The sequence below is a fragment of the Lepidochelys kempii genome, chromosome 2, assembly GCF_965140265.1.
Source record: "Lepidochelys kempii isolate rLepKem1 chromosome 2, rLepKem1.hap2, whole genome shotgun sequence".
Lineage (NCBI taxonomy): Eukaryota > Metazoa > Chordata > Testudines > Cheloniidae > Lepidochelys > Lepidochelys kempii.
In genome coordinates this window covers 134,653,230-134,671,348 of record NC_133257.1, presented here as the reverse complement: position 1 = coordinate 134,671,348, position 18,119 = coordinate 134,653,230, and the positions used below count along the sequence as shown (strand labels likewise).

General features: G+C 43.5%; 1 protein-coding gene across 1 annotated transcript in view; it reads right to left on the bottom strand.

Moving 5' to 3' along the window:
* Positions 1-17,540, bottom strand: part of MYO10 (myosin X) — a 281,597-nt gene extending 264,057 nt beyond the window's left edge. Inside the window, exon 1 of the mRNA XM_073332289.1 lies at positions 17,037-17,540. Within this exon, the coding sequence (XP_073188390.1) occupies positions 17,037-17,057 (21 nt within the window). The 5' untranslated portion in view covers positions 17,058-17,540. The remainder of the gene's footprint in view (positions 1-17,036) is intronic.
* Between the last annotated feature and the right edge of the window lie 579 nt (positions 17,541-18,119).

Genomic DNA, 18,119 nt, shown 5'->3' with positions numbered 1-18,119 from the left:
GTTCCACTCCCTCCTGCTTCCTTTTTTCTTCCATTGGGGGAGGGGGACAACACACACAAATGTAATACTTTCACCTATAAAGGACTGTGCTGCAATTTACCTACCAATCTGAACCCATCTGTGACTGGAAGAACTCCTTATGCTGGTGTGAACTATAATGAGCTTACTTGGAGAAAACTCTAATGAAAGAATCTCCATTGGATAAGGATCACATGTTTCTGAAATCTGACATCCCTGTCACAGAATCATAGAACATCAGGGTTGGAAGGGACCTCAGGAGGTCATCTAGTCCAACCCCCTGATCAAAGCAGGACCAAACCTCAATTTTTTCCCCAGATCCCTAAATGGCCCCCTCAAGGATTGAACTCACAACCCTGAGTTTAGCAGGCCAATGCTCAAACCACTGAGCTATCCCTCCCCTGAGCTTCCAGCAGCTCCCATTGGCCTAGAGCAGCGAACCGCGGCCAGTGGGAGCCGCGATCGGCCCAACCTGAGGATGCGGCAGATAAACAAACCGGCCCGGCCCACCAGGGGCTCTCTCTGCACAAGCAGCAGAACAAGTTTGGGAACCACTTATCTAGACAGACACCATAGACCAACTCAAGCCCAAGCTGATGTTAATTGGCAACCTTGTTTTCTTTCCTTTCTTCATTCTACCCTTCCCAATTGTAACTACTCTTAGACAAAATAACAACAATAAATAATCCATATTTCTCCAATTTTGAGGGACTCGTCCTGAATACAAATGATTCATATATTATAATGTCAGAAAGGACAATTGTCTGACCTCTTTTATAACACTGGTCATAGGATTTCCCTGAATTAATTCCTGTTTCCACTAGTGCATATCTTTTAGAAAAACACCAATCTTGATTTTAAAATGGACAGAGAATCCACCACAATGTCTGGTAAATTGTTCCAATGGTTAATTACCCTCATTGTTAAAAATCTGCACTTTTGAATTTATGATGAAGCCAATAAAATTAATCCTGTCTCTATGCTATTTTTAAATGGTATCTTTAGAAATGCTGAAGACTAGATAGAAGTTTTGTCCCCCCTCTTCCCAAAACGTGGATAATGCCTTGGTATACTACAGACAACTCGGCATTTTAATACTTCCCTTAGCATGGATGTACTTAAATTATCTTCTAGCTCTGTATCACAGTATCAGTTCTCATTTTACTCCCAAACTTCAAAAGGTCACCTCCTTAAACTGCAGAGTGTCAAAGTTATTTAGCAGCTTTTCTACAATAATGAAAATGCTGTAAACCTGTTTTAATGGAGGGGTTGTCTGAAACCGAGTTGTACTTGTACCCATCAACCCTTAACCAGGGGGTGGGGCTACTCAGGAAAACATGGGCTTTAAAAAGTTTAGAGGGGGATTATGAGGAGGGGCTAGATACACTTAACATTCTTTAAATTTAAAGCCAAAAACACCCCTAACAAAAACAGAACATCGACAAAGGAACGAACTGCAGAAGTAAAAAGGGAATGCAGGCAGAAGTCCAGCAACAGAGTGGGGGCTATCCAGTTTACTGCACCCAATGCAGCAGGTATGATTACTGTGGGCAGGTGGTGTATGTATGTATGCATTCGGTGCAATTTGCTCCTGGCTCTCAGAGACTGTCCAGGCTTTGAAGACTAGAGTGGCTGAACTGGAGGAGCTAAGGGAGACAGAGAAATACATAGATGAGACTTTTCGGGACACAGTAGAACGGTCCCACCCCCGGTCTGACAGCTTCTGTGCTGTTGAGGTGGATGAAAGTCTCAGGGAAAGAGAACATCCAATTGGAGCAGAGGGAAACGATTCCATAGTTGGGACCCTCCGTCCAGATGATGTCATGGTATCCTCTTGCACTGAGAGGGGGAGGAAACTCCAGTCATTAGGAAGAGACAGGTAATAGTTATGGGGGATTCGATCATTAGAAACATAGATAGCTGGGTTTGCGATGACCAGGAGAACCACATGGTGACTTGCCTGCCTGGTGTGAAGGTTGCGGATCTCTCGAGACATCGAGATAGACTTATGTGTACTGCTGGTGAGGAGCCAGTGATCGTGGCACGTGTAGGTACCAATGACATAGCGAAGGATAGGAGAGAGGTCCTGAAGGCCAAATTTAGGCTACTAGGTTAAGAGATTGAAGTCCAGGACCTCCATGGTAGCATTCTCTGAAATGCTGCCAGTTCCATGCATAGGGCCAGCTAGACAGGCAGAAATGCAGGGTCTCAATGTGTGGATGAGATAATGGTGTATGGAGGAGAGGTTTAGATTTATTAGGAACTGGGGGAACTTTTGGGAAAGGGGGAGCCTAAACAGCAAAGATGGGATCCACCTAAACCAAAGTGGAACCAGATTGCTGGCACTTAAAATTTAAAAGATCGTAGAGCAGTTTTTAAACTCAGGGCTGGGGGGAAGCCGACAGGTGCAGAGAAGCATGTGGTTCGGACAGAGACTTCTTCAGGGAAGGATCTATTAATGGAGATTCCTTGTGTTCTAGTTAGGAGGAGAAGATGGACGATGATAAAATACGGGTAGGATCTGATGAGAAACAGTCAAATGAAAAGAGTCCCATTCAATTACATTACGCAATGGCAGACAGCTAAAAGTGACAAGTTTTTAAAGTGCTTATACACAAATGCGAGACGTCCAAATAATAAGATGGGTGAACTAGAGTGCCTCGTATTAAATGAGGATATTGATATAAATAGGCATCACAGAAACTTGGTGGAATGAGAATAATCAATGGGACACAGTAATACCAGGGTACAAAATATACTGGAAGGACAGAACAGGTTGTGCTGGTTGGGGAGTGGTACTGTATGTGAAAGAAAGTGGAGAATCAAATGAAGTAAAAATCGTAAATGAACCAAACTACTATAGAATCTCTATGGATAGTAATTCCATGCTTGAATAATAAGAATATAGCAGTAGGAATATATTACCGACCACTTGACCAGGATTGTGACAGTAACTGCGAAGTGCTCAGGGTGATTATAGCTGGACTGCTTAGTAACAGTGACCATAATATAATATAATTAAATTTAACATCCCTGTGGTGGAGAAAACACCACAGCAGCCAAACACTGAAGCATTTAATTTCAGAAAGGGAGACTCCACAAAAATGAGGAAGTTAGTTAAACAGAAATTAAAATATACAGTGCCAAAAGTGAAATCCCTGTTAGGTGCATCGAATCTTTTTAGACACCATAATAGAGGCTAAAATTAAATATACCGTATACCCCAAATTAAAAAACATAGTAAGAGAACAAAAAAAGTGCCACCGTGGCTAAACAACAAAGTAAAAAAAGCAGTGAGACAAAAAGGCATCTTTTAATAACTGGAAGTTCAATCCTCATGAGGAAAATAGAAAGGAGCTGTGATAAATGAGGGGGGCGGGGGTAGCTCCCTTTTATGGACACCCAGCCAGTAGCTACAGTATCTTCCTTAGCAGCTGTACCCTAATTGCCTTAACTGTAAAGGGTTCAGAGAAGCTTAACCTAAGTTGGCACCTGAGCAGGGGAACCAATAGGAAGACTGTACCCTTTCAAATTGGAGAAACTGCTGGCTGGGCGGGAGGCGGGGTGTGTCTTTGTCTCTCGGGCTGGAGAGAGGGGAAGGCAGCAACAAGCAGTAAGCTTTAAGCCAGGTACGGGAAATCATTAGCATCATACCTAGAAACTCCTCATTTGGAACCCCAGATATGTAAGTAGCACAGGAAAAGTTAAGACAGATGTGATGAGGAACCTTTTTGGTGGTTTTGGTTTGTGAACTCCTCTGTGCTAACCCTCGGTACTTTTGTTTTGCTTGTAACCTTTAAGCTGAACCCCAAGAAAGTTATTTTTGGTGTTTAATCCCTAAAGCCTGAGTTTTCAGATGTGTTTCTTTTTTTTTTTTAAAGAATCCTTGGATTCCAAAGACCTTAGACAAGGGATTGGTCTGTGCTCACATTGCTAAAGCAACTAGTTGGTATTTTATTCTCAAGTTTCCCCAGGAAAGGGGGTGAAGAGGCTTGCGGGGATATTTTGAGGGGATAGGGATTCCAAGTGACCCTTCCCTGAATATTTGTGAAAATCACTTGGTGGTGACTGTGCCTTGGAAGAGTTTTAACCTAAGCTGGTAGAAGATAAGCTTAGGGGGTCTTTCATGTGGGTCCCCAGATCTGTACCCCAGAGTTCAGATTTTGGGGGGTATACCCTGACAGGAGCATAAATTCTAGCAAATGAAGTGTAACCATATAATGAGGAAGGCCAATAAGGAACTTGAAGAACAACTAGCCAAAGGAAGCCTGCTAAACAACCAGTGGGGCCACCGGACAATCAAGATGCTAAAAGAGAACTCAAGAGCGATACGGCCATAGAGGAGAAACTAAATGAATTCTTTGCTTCGGTCTTTATGGCTGAGAATGTGAGGGAGTTTCCCAAACCTGAGCCATTCTTTTTAGGTAACAAATCTGAAGAACTGTCCCAGATGAGGAGGTTTTAGAAAAAAATTGATAAGTCACCAGAACCAGATGGTATTTACCCAAGAGTTCTGAAGGAACTCAAATGTGAAAATGCAGAATGACTAACTGTAGTTTCAGAGTAACAGCTGTGTTAGTCTGTATTCGCAAAAAGAAAAGGAGTACTTGTGGCACCTTAGAGACTAACCAATTTATTTGAGCATGAGCTTTCGTGAGCTACATGCATCCAATGAAGTGAGCTGTAGCTCACGAAAGCTCATGCTCAAATAAATTGGTTAGTCTCTAAGGTGCCACAAGTACTCCTTTTCTTTTAACTGTAGTTTGTAACCTATCATTTAAGTCAGCTTCTGTACCAAATGACTGGAGGATAGTTAATGTGATGCCAAATTTTAAAAAGGGCTCCAGAGGTGATACGGGCAATCCTGACTTCAGTATTGGGCAAACTGGCTGAAACTATAGTAAAGAACAAAATTGTCAGACATCAAGATGAACATAATTTATTGGGGAAAAGTCAAGAAGGTTTTTAATCATGCCTCACCAATCTACTAGAATTCTTTGAGGGGGTCAACAAGCATGTGGACAAGGGGGATCCAGTGGATATAGTGTACTTAGATTTTCAGAAAGCCTTTGACAAGATCCCTCACCAAAGGCTCTTAAGCAAAGTAAGCTGTCATGGGATAAGAGGGAAGGTCCTCTCGTGGACTGGTAACTGGTTAAAAGATAGGAAACAAAGGGTAGGAATAAATGGCCAGTTTTCACAATGGAGAAAGGTAAATAGTGGGGTTCCCCAGGGGTCTGTACTGGGACCAGTCCTATTCAACATATTCATAAATGATCTGGAAAAAGGGTTAAACAGTGAGGTGGCAAAATTCGCAGATGACACAAAACTACTTAAGATAGTTAAGTCCCAAGTAGACTGCAAAGAGCTACAAAAGGATCTCACAAAAATGGGTGACTGGGCAACAAAATGGCAGATGACATTCCATGTTGATAAATGCAAAGTAATGCACACTGGAAAACATAATCCCAACTGTACATATAAAATGATGGGGTCTAAATTAGCTGTTACCACTCAAAAAAGAGATCTTGGAGTCATTGTGGATAGTTCTCTGAAAACATCCACTCAATGTGCAGCGGGAGTCAAAAAAGCTAACAGAGTGTTGGGAATCATTAAGAAAGGGATAGTTAGTAAGACAGAAAATATCATATTGCCTCTATATAAATCCATGGTACGCCCACATCTTGAATACTGCGCACAGATCTGGTGGTCTCCATCTCCAAAAAAGATACATTGGAATTGGAAAAGGTTCAGAAAAGGGCAACAAAAATTATTAGGGGTATGGAATGGCTGCCATATGAGGAGAGATTAATAAGACTGGGACTTTTCACCTTGGAAAAGAGACAACTAAGGGGGAATATGATCGAGATCTATAAAATCATGACTGGTGTGGAGAAAGTAAATAAGGAAGTGTTATTTACTCCTTCTCATAACACAAGAACTAGGAGTCACCAAATGAAATTAATTCCTTTTCTTTGTTTTAAACGTGCTGCCTATTATTTTTTCCCACACAACACAGTCAACCTGTGGAACTCCTTGCCAGAGGATGTTGTGAAGGCCAAGACTAACAGGGTTCAAAATAGAACTACCGGTAGATAAATTCATGGAAGACAGGTGTTTCAATGGCTATTAGCAGAGATGGTGTCCCTAGCCTCTGTTTGCTAGAAGCTGGAATGGGCGACGGGATGGATCACTTGATGATTACCTGTTCTGTTCATGAAACAGAAACAGTTTTCTGTTCTGAAAACTTAACTACATTTCACTCAGCCAGAATTAGAACAAAAAATAAATGGATGTGAGCTCAGTGAAACTGTTGTCTTTGTGCCTACCCACCCTGCTGTTTATTGCCTCTCCACTGACAAAATCCAGGGTAATGAGGAAATAGAAGAAAATCAGCAGAATTTTAACACCCAAACCATGACCCTTTCCCTGGAATTTGAAATTGTGATCTGTCTGGGACAACAAGCCTTGAATACTTCACAAGAAACTATAAGTATATATGCAGTATAGGCTAGAATTAGTAGTTGAAGGGTGATATTATTTTTTTTCCCAAACAGTCTATTGATTCATAAAGACTTCCTCATCTCCTGCCCCTTTAACCATGACTCCACCCAGAAATATGTCTCTGCTCAGACCACAAGCAGGAGCTATGATTCACTGAGGATAGTACAGCCCTTGTGGCCAGTTTTATCTGCTGAAATGTTCCCAGCCACTGGAACCTTCTTACAGAGTTCTGCAAAAAGAAGCTGAACAAATACAGGTTTCAGAGTAGCAGCTGTGTTAGTCTGTATCCGCAAAAAGAACAGGAGTACTTGTGGCACCTTAGAGATGAACAAATTTATTTGAGCATAAGCTTTTGTGAGCTACAGCTCACTTCATCGGATGCATTCAGTGGAAAATACAGTAGGGAGATTTATATACACAGAGAACATGAAACAATGGGTGTTACCATACACACCGTAACAAGAGTGATCAGGTAAGGTGAGCTATTACAAGCGGGGGGGGGGGAGATAAGGTGGGCCATTTCCAGCAGTTGACAAGAACGTGTGAGGAACGGGGGGGGGGGGGAATAAACATGGGGAAATAGTTTTACTTTGTGTAATGACCCATCCACTCCCAGTCTTTATTCAAGCCTAAGTTAATTGTATCCAGTTTGCAAATTAATTCCAATGTTGGAGTCTGGTTTTGAAGTTTTTCTGTTGAAGAATTGCCACTTTTAGGTCTGTAATTGAGTGGCCAAAGAGACTTGAAGTGTTCTCCGTCTGGTTTTTGCATGTTATAATTCTTGATGTCTGAGTTGTGTCCATTTATTCTTTTACGTAGAGACTGATCCCCCCCCCACCCCCTGCTCTCCTGCAGGTAATAGCTCACCTTACCTGATCACTCTCGTTACAGTGTATATGGTAACACCCATTGTTTCATGTTCTCTGTGTATATAAAATCTCCCCATTGTATTTTCCACTACATGCATCCGATGAAGTGAGCTGTAGCTCACAAAAGCTTATGCTCAAATAAATTTGTTAGTCTCTAAGGTGCCGCAAGTACTCCTTTTCTTTTTTGAACAAATACAGAATGTTCGTTTCTAATACAATGATATTAACATTTGCCTAGCCACATATTTAAAATACAAACACAGACACCAGGGACTGGGACTGTTTGTTTGTTCCATGGAACTACAGTAGTTTATACAGAGATCCAGAAGTATCAGTTTGCATGGAGACAACTTTTAAAGCTAAATAATTTAAGAGCGTCATGAAAAACTAATAGGCTTTCACCAAGCATAAACCTAGGATTCAGCAAGAATATTACAATGACAGTACAATCTACTGAAGGACTGACCTAATTAACATTGTAATTATTGATGAGGTGCCCCACCCCATCATCTGTGCCATAATGGAGCAGCAAATCCACTGAAAGCCCATGGAATCTGTCAGTGACACACATTGCTGTTGCACACATGGTTTGGCTGTCAGCTAAATATATTAAACCATATTGTTTTCACGTGATTTCTACTAGCATGGTATAGAGTAAAAAAGACCTATGCGCTCTCTTGCCCCTCATAGATGGGCATTGAAACTCTCACTCCGTAATCCAACAGATGTGCTGGATTACATTTTCAACGGATAATAAAATAATCATAAACCATCCGTCACTGGTCAATAAACTATACAGCTGACTTATTTTGATAAATTACTAGCTTCTTTTTAAAAATAAATAGCCTTATAAGGGTGGCCTCTTGTACATGTTGCACCTCACTTAATATCTCCAGAGTAAATCTTTTCAGCCCTTCAGGTTGTTTCTGGATGGGAAAAGCAACAAATATACTTGGCTCACTTGCAGGACACTTTCATTTAGAAAAACAGCTGTTGTATTTGCTATATTTTCAGCTGTAACTTCCAATCTCACCTCCAGTTGCTCTCCTGCCTAGTAATAGCTGCATTTTAGTTGCATATATAGTTAGTGAAATGGTGGGTGATCATCTGGAATGAAAGGCATTTGATCTACACATGCATGTAAAATATTCTATTTATTAAACAATTTATAATATAATCTTGGTAATGTTCAAGTAGACAGACTATTTATTAGAAGTAAGATGCAGGCGTTTGGTCTAATGCACGGGCTCTCAATCTGGGGGGAGAGATTCCACAAACAGATCCAGGGGAATCATGACCATCCTCCTTTTCTTTGTGGCTAAATCAGAGGCGGACCTGAGTATCCTGAAACAACTTCTCTGGTCTATCATGGAGCTAGGAATCATTGGTGTAAAACAGGGGCGGGTAAACTTTTTGGCCTGAGGGCCACATCGGGTTTCCAAAATTGTATGGAGGGCCAGTTAGCGGAGGCTGTGCCTCCCCAAACAGCCAGGTGTGGCCCGGCCCCGACCCCTATCTGACCCCCCCTCCCGCTTCTCGCCCCCTGATGGCCCCCTAGGAACTCCTACCCCATCCAACCCTCCCTGTTCCCTGTCCTCTGACGGCCTCCCCCGGGACTCGTGCCCCATCCACCACCCCTTGCTCCCTGTCCCGACTGCCCCTGGACCTCCCGCCCCTGACTGCCCCCACCGCCCCATCCAACCCCTCCTCTCATTCTTGACTGCCCCCCCCAGGACTCCCCCATCCAACCACCCCTTCTCCCTGTCCCCAGAATGCCCCCAGAACCCCTACCCCTGACTGCCCCCAGCTGCCCCATCCAACCCCTCTCCTGTCTGACTGCCTCCCGGGATCCCTGCCCCCATTCAACCCCCCTGTTCCCCACCCTCTGACCGCCCCAACCCCTATCCACACCCCTGGCCCCTGTCCACACCCTCGAACTCCGCTGCCCTCTATCGAACCCACCCAGCTCCCTGGAGCACCAGTGGCTGACAGCGCTACAGCCATGCCACTCAGCACAGAGCACCAGGTCAAGCCGGGCTCTGCAGCTGCGCTGTCCCAGGAGCTCGCAGCCCCCGCACCCAGAGCATTGCGCCGGTGGCACAGTGAGCTGAGGCTGCGGGGAACGGAGGACAGAGGGGGAGGGGCCGGGGGCAAGCCTCCCGGGCCAGAAGCTCAGGGGACGGGCAGGAGGGTCCCACGGGCCAGATGTGGCCCACAGGCCGTAGTTTGCCCACCTCTGGTGTAAAAGGACAGGTCAACTACCATAAAATACTTTTAATTAAATACACAGACTCATTCTATGCTGTGCCACTCAGGAGATTCCCCCTCTATTCCCTAGGCCATCCTCTGTGCCGAAGTCTGCAAAGGGGTGTAGGTAGGACTGCATACAGCTTCCTTAGCTCTTGTCCCCTCACGCCCCTACTCTACTTGTGCTACATTGATGACATCTTCATCATCTGGACCCATGGAAAAGAAGCCCTTGAGGAATTCCACCATGATTTCAACAATTTCCATCCCACCATCAACCTCAGACTAGACCAATCCACACAAGCGGTCCATTTCCTGAACATACTGTGCTAATTAAGCCATGGTCACATAAACACCACCCTATACCAGAAACCTACTGACTGCTATACTTACCTACATGCCTCCAGCTTCCATCCAGGACACACCACCCGATCCATCGTCTACAGCCAAGCTCTAAGATACAACTGCATTTGCTCCAATCCCTCAGACAGAGACAAACACCTACAAGATCTCTATCAAGCATTCTTACAACTACAATACCCACCTGCTGAAGTGAAAAAACAGATTGACAGAGCCAGAAGAGTACCCGAAGTCACCTACTACAGGACAGGCCCAACAAAGAAAATAACAGAACGCCACTAGCCGTCACCTTCAGCCCCCAACTAAAACCTCTCCAGCGCATCATCAAAGATTTACAACCTATCCTGAAAAACCTCACTCTCACAGATCTTGGGAGACTGACCACTCCTTGCTTATAGACAGCCCCCCAACCTGAAGCAAACACTCTTCAGCAGCCACACACCACACAACAAATACACTAACTCAGGAACCTATCCTTGCAACAAAGCCCAATGCCAATTCTGTCCACATATTTATTCAAGTGACTCCATCATAGGACCTAATCACATTAGCCACGCCATAAGGGGCTCATTCACCTGCACATCTACCAATGCGATATATGCCATCATGTGCCAGCAATGCCCCTCTGCCATGTACATTGGCCAAACCGGACAGTCTCTACGCAAAAGAATAAATGGACACAAATCTGACATCAGGAATCATAACATTCAAAAACTGGTAGGAGAACACTTCAACCTCTCTGGCCACTCAGAAAAAGGTTTAAGGGTGGCAATTTTGCAACAGAAAAGCTTCAAAAACAGACTCCAAGGAGAAACTGCTGAGCTTGAATTAATATGCAAACTAGATACCATTAACTTGGGTTTGAATAGAGACTGGGAGTAGCTGGGTCATTACAGATATTGAATCTATTTCCCTATGTTACGTATCCTAATACCTTCTTGTCAACTGTCTAAATGGGCCATCTTGATTATCACTACAAAAGTTTTTTTCTCCTGCTGATAACAGCTCATCTTAATTAATTAACCTCTTACAGTTTGTATGGTAACTTCCACCTTCTCTGTATGTGTATATATATACATATCTTCTTACTATATGTTCCATTCTATGCATCCGATGAAGTGGGCTGTAGCCCACAAAAGCTTATGCTCTAATAAATTTGTTAGTCTCCAAGGTGCCACAAGTACTCCTGTTCTTTTTATCTTTTTGAAGAGTTTTCAGTATATCAGCAATTGGATCCCATCTTGCAGCTTTTCTATATCTGTAAGTCCCACTGAACTCAATGGCTATGTGGACAGGTTCCAGGATTGGGCCTACTTTGGTTAACACATTCTGTTTTTCTTTCAAGGAAACATGCTATGTTTGGAACCATTTGGCATAATCAGGAAAATATATCCTGATGCGTGTGAAGTTTTTCCTACTCATCAGTACCTCGACTGTGTAGGCCACAGTGTTTTCTGCCCCCCAGCCCACAAATACTCAAGGGGATGTGGCCACACAAGGCCACCAAAGAAACAGCAGGACCACAGAGAGTTCTTGTGAGCCTGAGGGAATCCCATGCAATTTCCATGAGAAAGGAAAGGCTATTCTCTGAGCACTCTTGGCCCCCATGACAGCCATCACTCCCTCAGGAACCTCAGCTGCGCCCCAAGAGGGGACTTACATGATATGAATGAGCACTGGGTCAGCACTGACAAGCTCTATATTGCAACATCCTCATGGGGTCTGAAGAGGATGAATGCTATGGAGGGCAACTTTCTCCCGGCCTCATCCTCTCCTACCCTGCTACACAGCCTCCAAAATTTCAGAAGCTAAACATGTGATGTGGCCTCCTGCAAGTTTCAGGGGCAAAAGAGATGGTGCTATTTGCCCCCAGTGCCTCCATTTCTGTGTGCAGACACAATATTTGCCTGTGTTCCTTCCTCGCCACAATTATATCCCGCAGCCAACTGTCCTTATTTGGGCAGAACTTCTACTGAAATCCAAAGATTTAGACCTCAGCTAAAAGATGTGAATGTCTCCTCTAGAGCCAGTTGGCTATATATGTGGGAAATATTTGGGCTGTCTTATTCAATGGATCATAATGGCTCTATTAAGAATTAAAATGAAAAAACAAGATGGCTTTGCTTATCAGAGATCCTTAGAATGTTAACAGACAATTTTTAAAAGAATATTAAAATACTATTATGTACATGGTCAGTGAAACTTAATAACCTAACCAATCCATTTCTTTCAAATGAACAAAGGTCTTAATCCAGGTTAACCCCAGCCTGAAAAAGTATTTTAAAATCAAAATCACTTTTTAATTACAGAACTTTAAGAAAGTAACTATTTAAAGTATAACTTTAACTGGCTTTAGAAGGGGGAGGGGAAAAAAGGGTTCCTGCACTGCGACCTTCTAGACTAGTTTTCTCCCTGAAGCAATTTTTAAACGGCTGAGTTATAGACCCCTGGAAAAAAGAAAAGGCTTCTGTGGAAGGCCAGACACAAGTTCTTGTTACAGCACTGCCTAACGAAGGTAGGTGGTGAGGAAACAGAAACTCAATTGTGAGTTTAATGCCTTCAGGTTTTTCACTCCTAAAAATCAGACTAACACAGCTGCTACTCTGAAACCAGTTTGAAGTGAGTATGTCAGCTGAGTGCCATGAACTTCCCAACACTCAGTCAGGATTCCAGATCTTGTTTAAAACAGACAAGTGCCAACAAGAGTGTTTTTTTCTGTAACGCACACACGCATTAATACAATTAGGAAACTGCTGGATGTGTTCGCTCCAGGGAGTAACAAAATGTATTAAGAGCTGGTTACAATTAGCACCCATCATTATCTAAAAGCAGAAAAGACTCTGCCACTTTTACAGATCCAGACTAACACGGCTACCCCTCTGATACATCATTATCTAGGCACTCATGAAAAGAATACACGCAGACAACAATGGGTATGTTTTTCCCATAGTGTCTGTTTGCTAGACTACAACAGCTCCGCAGTAAGGAGAGTTTTATGAATAACCTAGCCTGCAATGATTTGAAAACACAAACAGAGGCTTCTTTGGTAATTTGCAGGCATCATGGAGGTACGCTGTAATTTTTTTTTTTTTTTAAGAAATAAGGTAATATATGTTCTGTTCTCATACCAGTTTTTAACTCCATTGATTTCAGTGGGATTGCTCTTGATCTATGCTGCTGTTAAAAGAGAGCAGAATCAGGCCTGATACCTGGATACACATTTTTCTTACACAGCTCCTTTCTTTCACATGGTACAATGGGGTATTAATATAATGGGACACAAATAATTAAATTCTCAAAGGTATCAGTTACAGGATGTTTGCTTCAATCAAGTTTAGCCAACTAATAGCTTATTCGAATGACTTCCACTGACCTCAGTGGATCAGACCCTTAATGTGTTTCTACTTTACTATGTACTGAGCTCAATATATAACCTACATATTCACCAGTTCAAGGAAAGAAAAATGTTTATACTTTTGGGTGAGACTTTGGATACAGATTAAAGCCAAGGTGCTATGTTTACTGATCTTTTAAAGTAATATCAACATGTTGAAAAAGCTCTTAGGAAAGATCAAAGGCACATTTAGCAACCACAAATTAACATAAATATATGTTGAAATGCTAATGAAGTCTGGCAAAATTTTACTCAATCAGTTGCCTGGGGCAAGTAATTTTGGCTAATGGACAAGTAAATACCATTAGTTCTTTTCTTCATCATCATGGTAGGATGAACAAGTGTATTTTGTGTTAGTGCTGGTGACTTTTTATGATAATTTGGAAACAAGTTACAGACAGACTTGCTCTTAATGCAAAATAAGCTTTTGAAAGATGAGGGACTATTCTCTTTAGAAATACTATTACTTTAGGATTTGCCACTCACAATTCTGGCAAGTTAATCTTGCAAATTTCCCTCTTATGGCATATGACAGAATTTTTGTTGCCTTGCATATGAAGGTGTCTTGTATGCAGTGCTGGATAAAACCTTCTTTTATCTGACTAATTACAATTCTGGTAAACAGATCAACTATTTTCTTTTCTTTTTTGTGTGGGAATGCCAGCAGCACCAAAAACATGAAAGACACTATATCATGAGGGTACAGGATAGTCTTGTGGATGAAGCACAGTATTGGAAGACAGAGGCCCAGTCTACACCTGAAGCTTTACTGGCATAACTATTTCAGTTAGCGGTGTGATTTTTTTTTTTTTTTTTAACTGGAATAGTTATACCGGCATAAGTCCTACTGCAGATGTGCTTATACCAATATAGTTATTCCACTGCCTTTACTGGAATAGCTATACCAGAATAAAGCATCAATATAACTACATCCACACTAGTAGGAGTTGTACTGCTTTAACTGTACTGGTATAAGAGTAGCAGCCGTGTTAGTCTGTATTCGCAAAAAGAAAAGGAGGACTTGTGGCACCTTAGAGACTAACCAATTTATTTGAGCATAAGCTTTCGTGAGCTACAGCTCACTTCATCGGATGCATACAATGGAAAATACAGTGAGGAGATTTATATACACAGAGAACATGAAAAAATACACATTGTAAGGAGAGTGATCACTTAAGATGAGCTATTACCAGCAGGAGAGTGGGGTGGGGAGAGAGAAAACCTTTTGAAGTGATAATCAAGGTGGGCCATTTCCAGCACATTTCCAGGAGTTAACAAGAACGTTGGAGGAACAGTGGGGGGGGGGGAGGAATAAACAAGGGGAAATAGTTTTACTTAGTATAATGACTTAGTATAATGAGCTGTAGCTCACGAAAGCTTATGCTCAAATAAATTGGTTAGTCTCTAAGGTGCCACAACTACTCCTTTTCTTTGTACTGGTATAGTAAATGTAAATATACTGGTATAGTTAAAGCAGTACAACTTTACAGTGTAGACAAGGCCGAGGATTCAGTTTCTATTTCCAGCAATGTCAGAGACTCCCTGCATAACCTTAGGTAAGTGACAACTTCTCTGTGACTCTGTTTCCCCATCTGCTTCCCAGAATCGAGTCTTTCATCCTGTAGGTATGGCTTACTCTCTTTGTTCCCAGGAGGTATACATTTACATTTAGCCATAGTAAAATGCATGCTGTTGGCTTTTCCCTTCCACTTCAGGAGAAGACACTGTGTTTTATCATTCACAGTGATACTACTTCCTGCGTCTCTAGCATCTTCCTTCTGGGGTCACAATGCATTATAGACATCAAACACCTCTGCAAGGTAGGAAATGATTAGCCCTTTTATGAAGGAGGGAAGCTAAGCCACAGAGAAGCAGAGTGATTTCCCAGAGGTCTCACAGTAAATTGGTGGCTGGGGTAGGAATAGAAACCAGACCTCCAGATAGCTGGTCCTGTTTTGATATATCACACACCCACACAAACCCTTGTTCTCTATTAGTACTATCCCAGTTATCCAAAACAGGATCATGTCCCTCAATTTGTATTGTATTGAGAAAGTCCTGTTATCCAAAACTTTAATTACCAGCATTTACTCAGTGTCCACAAGACATTATGATGGTCAAATCTGTGTCATTTTTATTGCTTCTTATCCTCAGATATATTTCATTTTTCTGTGTCAACAGTACAAAAGCACTATATTTGTGTGTACCCCCTTAGTATGCTAAAACCACAAGGTTTAACAAAAGAAAAAGCTGGGAGAATTATCACTCACCACCTTCTCTGAATACAAAATTATGTGCAGAAGTACTGTACAAGAATACTGAAGTCTGTTGAGTCAGCCAAGGGAACAGCAACCAAAGCTATTTTGCAAGTAGCAAACTCACCAACTATGTCGACTTCACCTCTAAATATGGGTGAATGTGAAACTGAAGACATCATGGTTGACAATCAGTAGCACACTTGGGCCCCAATCTGTAAAGACTTTCACATGTTCCTAACTTTATGCAGTGAGCAGTCCCAGGGATTTGAATGGCACTACTCGCAGTGCAGATGAGCAAGTGTGTAAATCTATGCAGGACTGGGACATTAGATCTAAATTTTCAAAAGGTGCACAGCATCCACAAGTCCCATTGACTTCAGTACAGCTGTGAGTTCTCAGCACTTCTGTGAATCAGGCTATCAAAGTCCCCCAAAAATGTTTATTATACTTTTTTAAAGTGTTCTTCAATTAACTTTAGTCAGAGCATAAGTAATATCAACCATGAACTGACCTAACTCAGGATTACAAGTGACAATCTTAAAACTGCATCGTTTGCAATTATCCCAAACTACAAAAAAGCAATGTCTGGCCAATGTTATGACTTGGTCAGCGGGGGAAACAGAAGTGGAATAAATCCTTTTCTTTTCCCCTTGCCCCTTTCTTCTTCTGTTCTGGCAGTGAAGTGCACGAACCCCTGCAGTCACTAGTGTACCCCTCTCACAGGAAGCCAACAAGTTTTTGAAAGGAAATACCAGACTTCTTCGTGAGAAACCAGGCATTTAACCATGTCCTTGTTTAAAGTTTTAGTGGGCTTTCTGCACAAGGGTGATCTTGCAAAGCCGGCACTTTTCTTCTAGCATTTAGCTCACAGATGCAGTCAATGGGCCAAAAGCCTCATAATTTGCTGACCTAATACAGAGTACACAGAGCGTGTGCCACACAGACAGCAGTCTACACAAAAGGAAACTCACCTACAGTACAACGTGGAGAAAGAGGCAATCGCACTGAAGACCTGCCAAGACTCAGACTTTTAAAAGTATCTCCCTCTTGTCATTAAAGGATATTTTTTGCCACAGGAGTTTCAATGATCTATGTAAAATATATATCTCACTTTCTTTTGGTAATCTCCAAACCCTCACACCCTGACAGAGCTGCAAAAATAATGTGTTTAAACCACGCTAAAAGCAGAAAACTTCCAGCCAGAGGGCTAGTAACTGGAAGAAAAGCTTGCCCCCCCCCTTTATTTGTGATGCGGGGGCTCCTGTAACAAAGCAATCCAGATGGGGAGGAAGGGGGGGAATAGATCTCATAAATCTGGTGTTTAGCAAGAGCTGATCACTGCAGCAGAGAACTGCCCCCTCCCTCATTCAGCCCCCCCGTACTCACCTCAGTGAAGAAGTTATCCATTGTTAAAGTGGAGAATCCAACTTGAGGAAGTCAGTCTAGCAAAAGGGCTGAGCAGCAAACCATGTGCGGCCAGGGCGATCACTCCCAGGAAGACTGAGGTATTTCAGTTTTCACACCCCTTCCATCGCTGCCATCACTTTTGCCCCCTCTCTTGACTCCTTCCTCTTCCCCCAAAGTCGGCAGCACATTCATTCAGTCAGGCTCCTTTGTCTCGTTCTCTCCCCGGTGTCCTCAGATCCGTGGCAAGTGGCTGCACCAGAAACCTGGGTGGCACATTGCTGCCTTCGCTTGGAGCGGGGGCTGAAATGTCTTTGTAAAAAAAAAAAAAAGAGAGAGAGAGAGGAAAAAAAGGAGGAGGAGGAGGAGAGAGAGGATCCAGCCCCCGAGAAGCACGTGTCTGCTCGGCGTAAGTGCCCCAAGCTGTCCTGGGTGTGCAGCTCCTGCAAGGACTTGCAGAGAGAGCGAGTCACACGCTCCGGCTGCGCGGAGCCGCAGCCTGCAGGGCCCTCTCAGGTCACCCGCGGGAAGGTCCCCCGGGATTGGCAGAGTCCCCGCCCCCACAGGAGCGGCGCAGCCAATCCCGGCCGAGCGCCTCTTTGGAATCCGGACCCGGCCGGCGCGAGCCCTCCTCTGCCTGCGGGCTGGGGCGGCCGCCGCGCGCTCTACCCGGCTCACCTAGGAGCCGCGGGGTGGCCCCCACGCAACAAGGGGCCGATGCGATCGCTGCTGCGGATGTTTATTCGGAGAGAAGGAGCCGCGCGTGGAGCCTCCCACTGTCCTGCAATTTCGTTCCCTAAGCCGCGCGGTCTCCTGAAGAGGAGAAGGGAAGGAGGCTTCAGAGGTGTGTGGGGAAACACAGGCACTGGGTTGGGGGGAGGGGGGTGTCACTTCTTTGCTCTGCAACAGCGTGGTTGCGAAGACCTGATCTCGCTTCATTTGCACCCCCATCGGTGGCTCCCTGCGGCAGCCGCAAACTAAAGAAGCCCGTGAGAGACGCAAGAGTCCAGCACGCTGTGTGGAGCCGTGTACAGTAAACGACTGAGGAACACCACTGTTTGGTGG